This window comes from Podarcis liolepis, assembly GCF_965112155.1.
Source record: "Podarcis liolepis genome assembly, chromosome: 2".
NCBI classification, from domain to species: domain Eukaryota; kingdom Metazoa; phylum Chordata; class Lepidosauria; order Squamata; family Lacertidae; genus Podarcis; species Podarcis liolepis.
Window position 1 is genome coordinate 69,893,598 of NC_139555.1, and position 14,672 is coordinate 69,908,269.

General features: G+C 42.4%; 1 protein-coding gene across 2 annotated transcripts in view; it reads left to right on the forward strand.

Annotated features, from left to right (window-relative positions):
• The window catches only part of DAG1 (dystroglycan 1), a 64,049-nt gene extending 49,919 nt beyond the window's left edge, over positions 1-14,130 (forward strand). For both annotated transcript variants that reach the window (XM_083488597.1, XM_083488596.1), the window contains exon 3: positions 9,113-14,130. In XM_083488597.1, the coding sequence (XP_083344723.1) occupies positions 9,113-11,500 (2,388 nt within the window). In that variant the 3' untranslated portion in view covers positions 11,501-14,130. The remainder of the gene's footprint in view (positions 1-9,112) is intronic.
• The last annotated feature ends 542 nt before the right edge of the window (positions 14,131-14,672 follow it).

Here is a 14,672-nt window from a genome sequence, read left to right on the forward strand (position 1 = left end):
TTGCCTCCATTGTTTGGGAGAAGGAGGAAACGTAAGCTTGACCCTTTGCTTAGAGCAGGGGTCAGCAACCTTTTTCAGCTGTGGGCTGGTCTACCGTCTCTCAGACCATGTGGTGGGCCGGACTATATATTTTTTTTTTGGGGGGGGGAATATGAACAAATTCCTATGCCCCACAAATAACCCAGAGATGCATTTCAAATAAAAGCACACATTCTACTCATGTAAAAACATGCTGATTCCCAGACCGTCCGTGGGCGGATCTAGAAGGTGATTAGGCCAGATCCGGCCCCCAGGCCTTAGTTTGCCTACCCATGATCTATAGGTCAATCAACATCAAAACCCAAACATTTCCTGGAAATTATAAAACATACTTAAGCAGGCTTTCAGTACATTTTCCATTTTACTGCCCATTCACTCAGTTTGGAGAGGTCCTTTTCTTTTAATGACTGAACAATTGAGTATCATCAGCAAACTTGGCCACCTCACTACATCCGTTTTTCAGTTAAATCCAGTCAGGGTGAGGCATCTGCAGTCGAGACAAACAAAAATCTTCTGAAAATCTTCAGGAATTAAAAAATTATTCTGAGGGGAAACATTAAATTATAGCAGTAGTATCCAGGATACTGGGTGTGGGGCTTGTAAATAATGGATTTCAGCATGAATATAAGCCCCAGAGATGGAGTACAAATTAGTAAATTGGGCAGTGCATTGAAAGGAAGTAACAGATGTGCTGTGGATCCCAAAAACTGACAAGATCAAATCCATTCCAGAAGCAAGAAGTTGGTGTTGAGTTTTATAGATGGCAGGGGTGAAGGTGGTCTGTGATTAGGGTATTAATCTACTTTCAAGCATTTGTTGACACTAGGCATTACCTCATAAATAGCTTGATGGCAATTTTAGAAATCTAAATTGTTCTAAATCACTGTTGTTCCATTTGGAGTACAAATTACTTTTTTGCCATGAGTCATAGGAACATGATCATCTTCCATGAAAGCTGCTTGAGATATGCTTGTTTGTAATAATTGGAAACAAAAGCAGGCTTTTTCTTAGCATCCAAGGAAATATTTCTGTCTTGCATCAAATGGCAGAGTTCACAGACGTGCTGATGATAGTGGGCAGGCAGCGCTGAACATAACTGCTTCTCAAACTGAATTGCTTGAGGGTTTGAAATACAGGATAGCATTAATATGTGATAACCAAAAAAGTTACTTTGGGGATATATTTGAGTCCAAACACCCTAAACACTTACTGCTGCATCTGCATACTGACATTCCCGCTTCTGGCTTCACATAGCCGCTCTTCTGTATCAGACCCTCCCGGCAACTGCTTCCATGTTCTGCTTTGTGGTGGCTTCAGTTGTTAAGATCTAGGAATAAGCACCTCCCAGTCAAACTCCAGCAGCAGCAAAGCTGTGGGGGAGAGGGAGTGTGAGTTTTCAATACACACATCTATTCAACCCTTTCCCAAGAAAATTGATTACTTTTATGAACTAAGATGCTTGCATTCAGTAATTAATTTCATTTATTTGGGTTACATTGTACCGTTTTAGGGGCTTACCCTTTACAATAGCAAGTAGCCCACTATTTCCTCTATTTAAGGTCTCATAGAGAGAGTGGGTGTGAGTGCAGGGTTCCGAATCACGAATAGAGCCAGCATATGTTCAGTAGGTTTCCCCTATGCAGACAAGCTCCCCATTGCATGGATTGGGGGGGGGGGAGAGCATAGATGAGCAGGCTCAGCATGCACATCCCTACCCTCTCTTCATGCCGTCTTAATGGCGTGGAAGAAATAATACTTAAAGGAAGAACTAATATGTCCCTCCTATTGTTTGTTTGTTTTACTCCTAGAGTAACTTACATGGTAAAAAGGTAAAAGGTAAAGGACCCCTGGATGGTTAAGTCCAGTCAAAGGCGACTATGGGGTTGCAGCGCTCATCTCGCTTTCAGGCTGTGGGAGCGGGCGTTTGTCCACAGACAGCTTTCTGGGTCATGTGGCCAGCATAACTAAAACCGCTTCTGGCACAACGGAACACCATGATGGAAGCCAGAGTGCACGGAAACGCCGTTTACCTTCCTGCCACAGCGGTACCTATTTATCTACTTGCACTGGCATGCTTTCAAACTGCTAGGTAGGCACGAGCTGGGACAGCGCAACAGGAGCTCACCCCGTTGTGCGGATTTGAACTGCCAGCCTTCTGATTGGCAAGCCCAAGAGGCTCAGTGGTTTAGACCACAGCGCCACCCGCATCCCTTACATGTAGCTTACATGAAACCAATACAAACCTAGATCAATAAAAATAGCAGTCACTTGAGCAGTAAAACCAGTAAATCAGAACAAACTATATGAAAGGTTTCTTACAATGTCCCTTGCCCAGACCTTCTTAAAGTATGCACTTGGTGCCAAAAATAAAAAGGCAGCACCAAGCAAACCTCTCTTGGAAGGGACCTCCGTAACAAGGTTTGAGTGTCTCAGGTTACCACTTCCCTTACTTCACTTGGCAGGGAACATGGAGTCGGGTCGCTGAGGCATTTCTGAATAGCTCATGCTCAAGAGGATGGTCTCTGGGGATGTCTACTTTGAATTGTGCTTGGATAGGGCCTGTAGCCAATGCTGCTGTTCCAAAGCTGGTATAATAGATTCCCTAAGTCTTGTTGCTTACTGTATCTAGGGCTTTTTATGCAATCAAAAGCAGGGAGGCAATATGCTTGTTAACAGTTGAAAGTTTGTCTGCATGTCATTTCAGTGTGTGGCAGAAACAATATCTTGAGGAGGAAGATGTAAGTTTGGTGACTTCACTAGACAACAATGGATGAAAGCAGAATGGTGACTTAGAGAGACAAAAATGCTTGGCTTTTTCTGGTGTAACTGACTAACCTGATTCTCTTGCATGGTGAACATTGCAATTTTTCAGTTACCGTATTTTTCGCCTTATAGGACGCACCGTCCCATAAGGCGCACCTAGTTTTTTGGGGGGGAAATAAAGGGGGAAAAGTATTCCCTCCCCAGGCGCGGGGCTGGGGCAGGGAAGCCCGAGCTTCCCCCGACCCCAGCCCCCAGAACAGGCAGCTCTCTGCAAGCCGTGGGAGCCCAGCGCCGGCTCCCGCTGCTTGCGGAGAAGTGCGCGAAGCCTGGACGTGCTGAGCTCAGCGCGCGCAGGCTTCAGCATGCAGGCAACTCTCCCCAAGCGGCGAGAGCCCAGCGCAGGGCTCCTGCTGCTTGCAGAGAGGTGCGCGAAGCCTGGAGAGCGAGAGGGGCCAGTGCGCACCGACCCCTCTCGCCCCCCAGGCTTCAGCGAAAACCTGCATTCGCCCCATAGGACGTACACACATTTCCCCTTCATTTTTGGAGGGGGAAAAGTGCGTCCTATAGGGCAAAAAATATGGTAGTTCTTCAATAGCTTTCAAATATGCGAATAACAAGCTTTTCAAAGCCTCTCCTTTCTTGTTTTGAGAGGACTGTATCCTTCAAAAACAAAACCCTTATTAGTTTGTGTTCAGAGCTATAAGTTTTCAGAAAAACAAAATTAGCGGTAAAAGTTCTTTCTTAAAAGTAGCCAGCTGTATAGGAGTCTTGATATGATAATCTGAGAATCATGCAATCTGCCTAGGTTTTAGTGACCTGACTCTCTGCCTTTTAGCTTCTTTTCCCTTTCTGCCTTCTTTCATCTATCCATCTGTAGTCATCTTAGGCTTGAATATCTTTCTATTCTGCTAAGATAGCATGGGGAGGCAATATCACAAACACAGCCATGCACTTTTTAGGAATTAATGTAGCCACTTGTCTGTACACACCGAAGTGAGGCTTTAACCATGGAATTTCTTCTAGATTCCACTACATATTCTGGCCAATATATGCGGTATGACTAGAAAAGTGTTTCTTGGGTTTATATTTGTATGTGAAATCTTAGTAAAAAATATTGTGGCTGTCAGAGCCATAGTCTGACTGCTTGCAAAGTTTACTATGTGTGAGGATGCAATTACTGTATATGGGATTTGTTTGTTTGTGGAAATCGGCATTAACAAAATAATAGTCCCTTGACACACAGATGCATCTGAAGCACAGAGTGACAAGTAGATGGGCGGCTGGTCTGATCCTGCAGGGGTTTTCTTAACTTCACAGCTGCAGCACTGGCAAGATATTATGGAACAACTAACCCGGGTTTACACTTTGGCAAAATTATGGTGCTAGAAAGTTATCTTGCACTTTTCACTATCTGAGAATTGGCTTTGTCTCCCATCTTCTTTGATTATCGGGGAAGGAGTAAAGAAAAGAAATTGAAATCTGTATATATTTAAATAGGCATAAATTGTCAGTGATCTGCTACTCTTGGGGCAAGGATGAGCAGTGAAAGCCCTATTGAAAAGGGCACCAGTCCCATACATAAACAGTGTCTGGTGCATAATCCATACTTGGTATTCTTTTTACTTGCATTTGCCTTTTGGAGCTCAGTTACATAAACTGCACTGGTAGTGGTTGGCTTGTTCCAGATTCTGTCCAGAGTTATACATATTATAGTCATGCTTGTGTGGATGCTGCAGGGAAACGTACTTTGTGGTTGTCATAAAGGTCTGGTGTTCGAATTTTGGGCTGCATGTCTCCTTTTTGAAGTTAGAGGCCGTAATACTATACTACATAGTATGAAATGCACTTAAAGAAGCTAGAGTTAACTTTATTTCCTGAACTCAAACATGAGGAAGTTCTGCAAAGCTGCTTTAGTTTTACGAGGGAAGCAACATACTGTTGCTTCATTCCTGTTTAGCATCATGCGGGAAATATTACTCATCTTTGTCCCTCAGATTTGAATACTTCTTGAAAATAGTACTAATCAGCTGAAGCAGAAATAGTATGTTGTTGTTTTTGTTGTCATTTATTTATTGGCTTTATTATTCAATTAGAAATTGAAGGTGTGTATCTGTCTTTGATCCAGTTCACATGTAACACTAGATACCTGCAAATCATAGTTCCTTTCTTGTTCTTAACTATTGTATTGGGCTGGGTTAGTACCAAAGTGCTTCCCCCCAAAAAAAATCATTTGCACCCCTCAAGTGATAATGTTAATACTTGGAAACCATGGGGGATTCATTCTCCTAGTATTCAGCTTTAGTGCCCACAGGGCACTCTGCCAGCTTTCATTGGCTTTCTTGCTTCTGTTTCCCAAAGTCTGTCACGGATAAAAGGCAGAGTAGAGCTCCAGCGGCAATGGAGAGTTTCAGATCTAAGGATGTAAGCTATGCACTGGGAAGACTTTGCCTTGGCAATTCACTAGTTGGCCTCACTCAGATCACTGCTGTTGACCACCACCACCACAACATGCCCTAAGGTCCCAGGGCAGGGTACAATTTAAAATAGAACAGTAAAACGTTTTAAGAACTTATAATTACAGAAAATACAGTAGTGTGGATAGTAGCAATACTGGCTTACCTTTGGTACCCACTGTAAAAACTTAAGAAGCTTCACATATATTATTGAAATATTCAAAGTGCTGTAAAGATGCCAAGTATAAAATCTTTCTATGCAGTATCACCTCGAGACTTAACTACATGTCTGCTTGTGAGTCAGGCATATCAAATTTGTGTCCTTTCATGCTTCCACCTAGTTTCTAAAATGATAGCCATTTAAAACCTGTCCAGTACTGTGTCTCTTCAGTTGGCAATGTGATTTTGACAGAATTGAATACAAGCATCACCTCAGTAAGGTTTAAAGTCGCAGTAAGGAATTGTGAAATATTCTATAAGCACTTCCACATATGGTACCTTGACAAGGTAAGAGGCTTAAATTTAAGGTGTGGCTCACACTGTCTGACAGCTGGTCTCGGCTGTCATCCTGCCAAGCTGGAGTTTACTCTTGCTGAAGAATGTTAAGGTGGCAAAATTTGGGCAGTTCTGTTCTGCGTTCCTTGCTTTGTTGAACTGATTTAGTGACCCAGTGACTGCAGTGAACAAAAGAGGAAGGCACATGGTTGAAACATTTCTAGAACTGGGCATACACTTTGAAATTTCTCCTTACTTAAAAATCCATGGTAATAGTCCATGGTTATTATTATTGTTAATAATAATAACAATAATAATAATTTTAAAGGCATTTCTTAAAATGGATTTTAAAAAAAACACATGAATCCTCGAAAGGGAGCAGTATATTCAGCACTTAGCAGATCCTATCCCCTGACTGAAGATGTTCTCAGTGGGGCTGCCTTGCTGTGGTATCACAGAATGTTAACAAACACTTTTAACTACTCAAGAGAAAGCTGTTAATATCAAGGACCCAAGACAGAAGGAGCTAGCATAGATAGCATTTTGCTTACTGAGATGTTTGCACCTCCAGGTGGTTGGCAGTATTTGTAGAAAAACGGGGAATGATCTGGCCAGAAGTAAACATTTTTTAACTCATGAATTTTAGCATTTGCTTAATTCTCCCATTGATGTCAGTGGGACAAAAGTGTTACACTCAGGCTGCAGGCTGCGTTTATAGAGTAAAATGAAAATGGCTTTCTTCTGGGTAGACACATAAAGGATTGCACTGTAAGTTTTCTGAGAAAACGAACTTTTCCATTCACCTATCTGTGGTATTCTTTCTTTCTTACCTTACCTTACCTTGTTAACACACCACTTAGCAAAAATAAAATCAAAACTGCTGGTTGCAATCAGCTATCTAAATTGAATCTAAACCATTATCTATTGTAGTGATTCATGCAATTTTTCTCCAAAAAAAAGTATTTAATTGTTCCTTTTGTAAAATGTGTTTGTGTGTTGTATAATGTTGTTGATATTGAAATGTAATTGTTTCCTCAACTTTAGCTGTTCTGAGGGCTAAACAATACTTGCAATTTGCCAGAATGAGAGAGCATTTTCATAATTTAGGCTCAGTTTGCATGTATCACATTAGTTAAATGAGAACCATCTTAAGGCAGATACAACTGAGTTACTATTCTTTACATTGAATATTTCCCCGGAAAATGACTGTACAGTCTGAAACAAGTTGGGATTGGGATATCTATCTGTTATGGAAGTAGTATTTTTTTTTTTTGTTCACCTATTTTTTTCTGTTCACCTATTATGTTTCCCCTTTTGCTTCCTTTTTTTTTAAGAGGAGTGAGGTACAGTACATATGCAATGGATCCATTTTGGCTGTATGGCAGCAGAGTATGAATTTGAGTTTTGGCAAATCATGAAATATATGAATTCTACAGACCTTTAGAGAAACAAAAATGTCTTAATCACAGCTTAATCACAGCTGTGCACTAGACTCCAGCAAAGTCATTTGGAACTATACCTAGAAAGACCCAGATTCTACTCATGACCCAGAATACCTTGTAATGCAAAAAACAAAACCCCAATAAAACAATAAAAAAATACATTGGAATGCAAAAAAACCCCCACCAAACCTCAATAAAACAAGATGACCCTGTTCCGTTTCAATTGTTGGATACAGTTTCTAGACACCAAATCAACATTACTACTTATTTTAAAATATTATTTTAATTCTGAAGGAGCACCATGCACTGTAAAGATCACAGATAGAGCAGTCATAAAATGTTTTGCTGCCTGAAATGGAACCAAAATGGTGCCTCCTCCTGCTGGGCAGGATGGTTGCTGGGACTCTCTTGGTTTCAAAGCATACAGGAATTCACACAGAAATAGATTTTATGTAGCTTTGCCATATATCCTGGAGAAGGAAAACTCAGCTTGGCATGCTATCAGATAGTTACTCTGATAACAAATGGCTATAGAAAAAGCAGGATCCCAGTAAACATACAGTCTGCTAACTGATATTTTGGGTCCCATGGCTACCCATGAAACCAACAAAAGTATACAGGTTTCATCCATGCCTCTTTTCCTTCCTTCCTTCCTATCCACAACACCATGAAATACAGAGTTATAACCGAAAGCTATATAATTGAGGGGAAATGGAAGAAATAAGGAACAGGAATCAAAGAGGTGGAACTAGGTGCAGTGACCTCTAATAAGATCCTTTTTGACATATGGGAATGCTTTTTTGCTTTTTTTCGTACATTAAGTTTCCACTTTCTAAAGTAGGCCAGAGGATTTTGAGTATACATTCATATATGTAATTGGACTCTGAGAACTAAGCGCTGCCGCATGTCATGCAACAGAGTTACTTATGAGAAAGTATATAATCAAGTGTTCTGTTCCTGAGTACAAATGACTCAGGAGACCTTAGTACACTTGAATCCTTAACTGGTGTCCTTAAGTTTCTGAAAAACTTTTTCTAGAGTGTTTCAATTATGTATATTTGAAGCAATAAAGTTGGTCTAGCAGAACCACCAGCAGGAACCTTAAAAGGGGACTCTTGTTTGTTCTTTCTGGCTCCTGGTGGCCCTTTGGAACAGTACGTATCTTTCCACTTTTCTGGTAGAACTTTGTGTTTGCTCATGTTGCCCTGATGCAAATGGCTAGGCATACTGTAAAGAAGCAGTGAAAAATCAGGGTCCTCTGTCTACATTGGAACACGCTAGACACACTGAGTGCACGACTTAAGTACCACTTTGATCATTTTAAATTTGATAGTTGAAGAGTTTCAGTTATGTGTTTTCTTTTTATTAGGAAAAACCTTTTGGTACCTATTTGACCATCCCCTTTCAACAAGCCTTTTCAGTTAAATTTTTTACCCATCTGCATCTGTCTTGAAATGGTTTTGAATATGTTTTTATGGTTTTATCGTTTGTTTTACCACCCTGGGCTCCTTTGAAAATATATATATGAGTCAAAAAGCAAAAAGAGCCAACAACATTACCTTTAACAAAAGTTTCTCTACCTAGTCACCTGCCCTAGGCAACCAAGTGAGTGTCTGTTTTCAATCCTGTTTTAATTTATTAATTGGTTGTTTTCAATCTCTTTGACCTGTCAAGTTGAGCTACTTCTCAAGATTTACATTCCATGTGTACTTGCTGGAGGGGTTCTTAAACGCCTGTTGCACAAACTTTAAAGACCAGAGTTTACTGTTATACTTATACTGAGCCCGGCCTTGGCTGGGGAGGGTGGGGTATAAATAAAAATTATTATTATTATTATTATTATTATTATTATTATTATTATTATTATTTCTAACGAATGTTGTAACTACCTGTGACTGTTTCTTTCTTTCTCTTTCATAGATTACCGAAGCTGGGAAAGAAACTTTGCCTTCTTGGTTGCATTGGGAACCAGAGAGTAGCACCTTGGAAGGTCTCCCGCTTGATACAGATAAAGGCATTCATTATATCTCAGTGAATTCAATGCATCTGGTATCTAATGGAAGCTACGTGCCCCAAACCACCAATGTCTTTTCCATTGAGGTTCACCCAGAAGATCATAATGAACCTCAGTCGGTACGGGTGGCTTCACAAGATGTGAATGAAGTAGCACCGTTTGTGTGTAGCGCAGAGGAACCAGTCACTATTTTGACTGTAATTTTGGATGCTGACTTAACAAAAATGACACCAAAGCAGAGGATGGAACTTTTAAACCGAATGAAAACCTTCTCAGAAGTGGAACTTTATAACATGAAATTGGTTCCCGTTGTAAATAATAGACTCTTTGACATGTCAGCCTTCATGGCTGGCCCAGGGAACGCAAAGAAAGTGGTGGAAAATGGAGCCTTACTATCTTGGAAACTAGGCTGTTCTTTGAGCCAGAATAGTGTCCCAAACATAAGCAATGTTGAATCTCCAGCTAAGGAAGGTACAATGTCTGCTCATCTTGGCTACCCCGTGGTTGGCTGGCACATTGCAAACAAGAAGCCTAATCTTCCAAAGAGAATAAGGCGGCAGATTAATGCTACACCAACCCCTGTGACTGCTGTTGGGCCTCCGACAACAGCCCTCCAAGAACCGCCAATTAGAATTGTTCCCACACCCACTTCCCCAGCCATTGCACCTCCCACTGAAACAACAGCTCCTCCAGTAAGAGAGCCTGTTCCATTGCCTAGGAAACCCACAGTTACTATTAGAACAAGAGGTGCCATTGTTCAGACACCAACCCTTGGACCAATTCAGCCAACCAGAATGATAGAAGCAGTTTCTACTACCCCTGTCCAGATCCGGCCAACAATGACTGGGCAAGTTGAACCTACTGCAGCAGTTACACCGCCCACAACAAAGAAACCAAAAAGAACCACGCCAAAACCGTCCACACCATCAACCACCGATACGAGCACGACACGAAGAACTCCCAGACCCACCAAAATTCCTCGACCTCCAAAGACTCCCGGGACTACTAAATCGCCTTTCATTCCACCAGAAAGAGTTTCGCCACCAACTCGCATACGCACCACTACAGTTGGAACTCCCCGTGTGCCCAATGATCCGCCAGAACTGAAAAACCACATTGACAGGGTTGATGCGTGGGTGGGCACGTACTTTGAACTCAAGATACCTTCAGACACTTTCTATGACAAGGAAGATACCACCACTGATAAACTGCAGTTGACCATGAAACTAGAAAATGAGAAGCCATTGGAAGAAAACTCGTGGGTGCAGTTCAATAGCACTAGTCAGCTCATGTATGGACTACCCAATCGCACACACTCAGGCAGGCATGAATTTTTCATGCATGCCACAGACAAAGGGGGCCTTTCAACAGTGGATGCATTTGAAATATTTGTCCATGGTCTTGGAGCCGACGAGGTGCCTCCCGTTAAATTTAAAGCCGCATTAGAGGGAGACTATACTACAGTTGTCAATGACATTCATAAGAAAATTTTGTTGGTGAAGAAGTTGGCTTTTGCCCTCGGAGACAGAAACAGTAGCACTATTACCATAGAAAACATTGTCAACGGCTCCATTATAGTTGAGTGGACAAACAATACTCTGCCTTTGGATCCATGCCCCAAAGAGATGATTCGCACCATGAGCAGAAAAATTGCTGATAATTCTGGCAAGCCAAGCCACGCTTTCAAGAATGCCTTAGCGCCAGAGTTCCCGGCTAAGAACATTTCCGTTATTGGTGCTGGTAGCTGCGGACGCATTCAGTTTATTCCTTTCTATAGAGAAGGACTTCCTACAACGGCACCGCCTACAGTTGTGCTTCCGCGGGATCCAGAAAAGACCAGCGAAGACGATGTGTACCTCCACACGGTCATCCCCGCTGTGGTGGTGGCAGCAATCCTGCTGATTGCTGGGATCATCGCTATGATTTGCTATCGCAAGAAGAGAAAAGGCAAGCTCACCATAGAAGACCAAGCCACCTTTATCAAGAAGGGAGTGCCCATCATCTTTGCCGATGAGCTGGATGACTCCAAGCCTCCCCCTTCCTCCAGCATGCCGCTGATTCTACAGGAGGAGAAAGCCCCTCTCCCACCCCCAGAGTACCCAAATCAGAATATGCCAGAAACCACCCCGCTCAACCAAGACACCATAGGAGAGTACACGCCACTGCGAGACGAAGACCCCAACGCACCGCCCTACCAGCCACCCCCTCCCTTCACAGCACCCATGGAGGGCAAAGGCTCCCGTCCGAAGAACATGACCCCCTACAGGTCTCCACCTCCCTACGTCCCCCCTTAATGAACAAGAGGCGCTTGCGGAGATGGGGCCTATAGTTCCACACCAGTGTTGTCTGTAGGGGTCGGTGGCCTGCGAATCCGTTACCAATTAGGAAACCAACATACATAAGCTCAAACGTAGCCCGGTCCCGGCAGGCCCTCTCTCCGAATGCGTTTGCTACACCACAGTGCTTGTGGAATTTTCGGGACACTGATTTTATTTTTGCCTAACAGCTTTTGTTTTGTTTATTCATAGGGGGGGGAATCTACTTGGCTCAAAAAGTATTTCTGACAGCAGGCGTCTCGAAGCATCTTGTGCAAAGGGAGAATGGCTGGACATGCAGGCAGCGCTAGGGGTGGCACGCTGGGTCTCTGCTGTTTGCCTTTAAAACTAACTGTACTGTTTTTTCTATTTCACGTGTGTCTAGCTACAGGGCATAACATGAAACGTAGCCTAAAAAATTAAAACCGGAGGACTTTCTGAGGTCAATGTTAAGTTTTTACATTTAATTGCTGTTACCTAAACTTGTATGTATAGAATGGGGAGGGGGAGGGGAAATGCTTTACTACAAATAAGCTCCAGGGGTGTTTCCAATGCCAGTCAGGCTGAGGGACCGTCTTTTTTAATCAAAGGAATCCTATTTTTTCACACATTATACAGTTCAGTCATCAGCTGGGGTCCTTTTTGCAAGCTCTTGTTGCTCCAGCCTGCCATTGCTGGACCGATGCCAGGCCGATAGCCGTAGGTTTCTGAAAAAGGGATGGAGTTTGGAGAGCTCTTTGCAATTACCAAAAAGAAAAAAGAAGCGAGAGAGAGGGTTGAATCTAGCTATGTAGCAGCATTTGCTGCCTTTCGGAAACTGGGGCCCCAACAGTGGTAGCTGCAGGCTGCAAGGGTCATGGTGCTGTGCTGAGATTTTTCATCTGGAAGGCATCCTTTGGCTTTCGAAACACTCTTGAGATATTTTGGTGAAGATGCAATATTTTTATGTAGTGTAATGCAGTTTCCTCACATCAAGACTCCTCCTGGACCACAGTATTGGAACAGTCCCTCTTCCCCCCCAATCACTCACTGCTGTCCTCTGCACACACACAGACGCAATAGTAGCTGTCTGGCGGTTGGCAAAATAAAATAAAAAACACGTGCGCGCCAGAAATAGTTCATAGCGAAAATCAGTGAACTCTCAGCTCTAATTTTTTACTAAATTTTTGATACAGCCTCAAATTGTTTTATTAAAAAAAAGTGATTAAAAATGGTAATGCTGCCAGCAGTTTGTATGAGCTTAGCTTCTTAGTATCAATTCAACGGGACTGACTGCTTTGCTCATTTTGGGTTTTTTTTCCCTTTCTTTTTGGTCTCTCATAGTCATTGTTTTTAAATATTAGAGCCATGTCTAGGTTTCTTGCCTTTTTAAAAAATGAACTTCCACATGTCTCTCCTGGGAAGTTGGAGTGACTGTCAAGGTCACCCCCCATGCCTTTCTCCCCCCCTTTCAACAAAATGATTTTAAGCATGAGTTATTAATTTTTCTTGTCCATTTGAGACTATTTTTGGTACATTAGAGGGAGGAAAAGCCCTTTGCAATAATTAGTCCATCCCCTGGCTGGGGGCTGGGCAGCCTCTGGCTGACTTTGCACACAAAGCAGACACTTTTAAGCCATATTGACTGTTTTGCAAAGTATGATGGTGTGCTGACATGGCCAGTTAACACACTAGTGGATGAATGGCTAAAATGGCCTTCACCTCTGAACTTGCTAGGGTGGCATTTCCCATCAAGCCTTTTTTTGTCTACTTGAATAGGATTTTGTCTATTAAAACAATTGTTAATTTGACTATGGCCCCATATAGTTCTGCACTCTGCTTCTGCCCCCTGAGGTGGGCTGGAGGGGTTTGTGTTGAAGTGAGGGTGACTGTAAAGAATGCTTCAGGTTTAGCCTTTGTCTAGTTTGACAGGTATAGATTTGCCCTACAAAGTTTTTTCCCCCTTAAAAAAACAACCACACACCTCTCCTCTATCCCTTCAGTGCTTGAAAGTTGGTGTGTGTCTCAGATGAGGAGAAGCGATGGATTCCGCTCCACACACAGGAGAACTGGTTGAAGGGAAAGGGATTAAGTGGCACCACTTAGGGCAGACTGCTTTTGAACAGACACTAGAAATACGTTTGTAAGAATGCCTCCCCCCACAAGCTAGCGACCATGGCAGCACAGTGCCAAAATCTATACTGGCAGGCCTGCATTTCAGATGTCTCCAAGTTATCAACACACACAGCCTCCTAAGCCCAAATGCTGCAAGTTAGAAGGGCCTTCCAAACAGTGCCGTTGTCCCTAGCAACTGATGCCACTTTATAATGGTCATGCGCAAGCGCAAACGGTTTCAGGCCTGGGCCTACCTGTCACCATAGAAACTGGAGGCGAAGGGGCAGTGAACAGAATAATAACAATGGCATTCTCATCAGCCGCCTTCCCCCTAAGCACCAGTGCTGTTTATTTATGCCACTAGACACTGTAATGGTGGGAGAAAATCTTGTATTAAAAGTGTTCACCAACCACTGATGTGTTTTTATGTCCTTATATAATTATTTTAAAAATGTGTTTTCTGCATTCTGTAAAGAAACATATCAAGTAAATAAACCAGTGTACTTTACTACAAACGCAGAGACTAGTGAGCTCTTCCGTTAGACCCCTCTGGGTTCCCAGCACACAATATTCCCATAACATAGAAAGCTCAGACTGGAAAAGAAGCTGTAGAAAGTGCAGGAGAAGAGTCCCACTGATCTCGAGGGTGCTCTGTTGAGTGCGGTAAGTGAGCTCCATTCTGCTTTGCATAATTCAAGACTGTATACTCATTACTGGCTTAAAGATTTTACAGTTTAGGAGCTGTGAGAAACAAAGCACAATGATATCTGCTTAAATCCTCCCCGGTGATGAAAGAAAGATTTATTTCTCCATTTTTTTAAAAAAAGAAAAAGGTCAGAGTGAAGTTGACAAGTAGTACAAAGGTTGCGTTACTGGAAGGAATTATTTTGAGTGTCAAACCAATAAAAGATTCCTGGAGTCGCAGCCTTCAAATACCAAGGCACCGTTCTCCATATACGTTACAAATATATGTTATGTTGTTTTGTCAAGTGTGTCTCAATTCTTATGCATCCTCATAACAACCCTATTTTGTAGCTCACTAGGTTCCATTTTACAG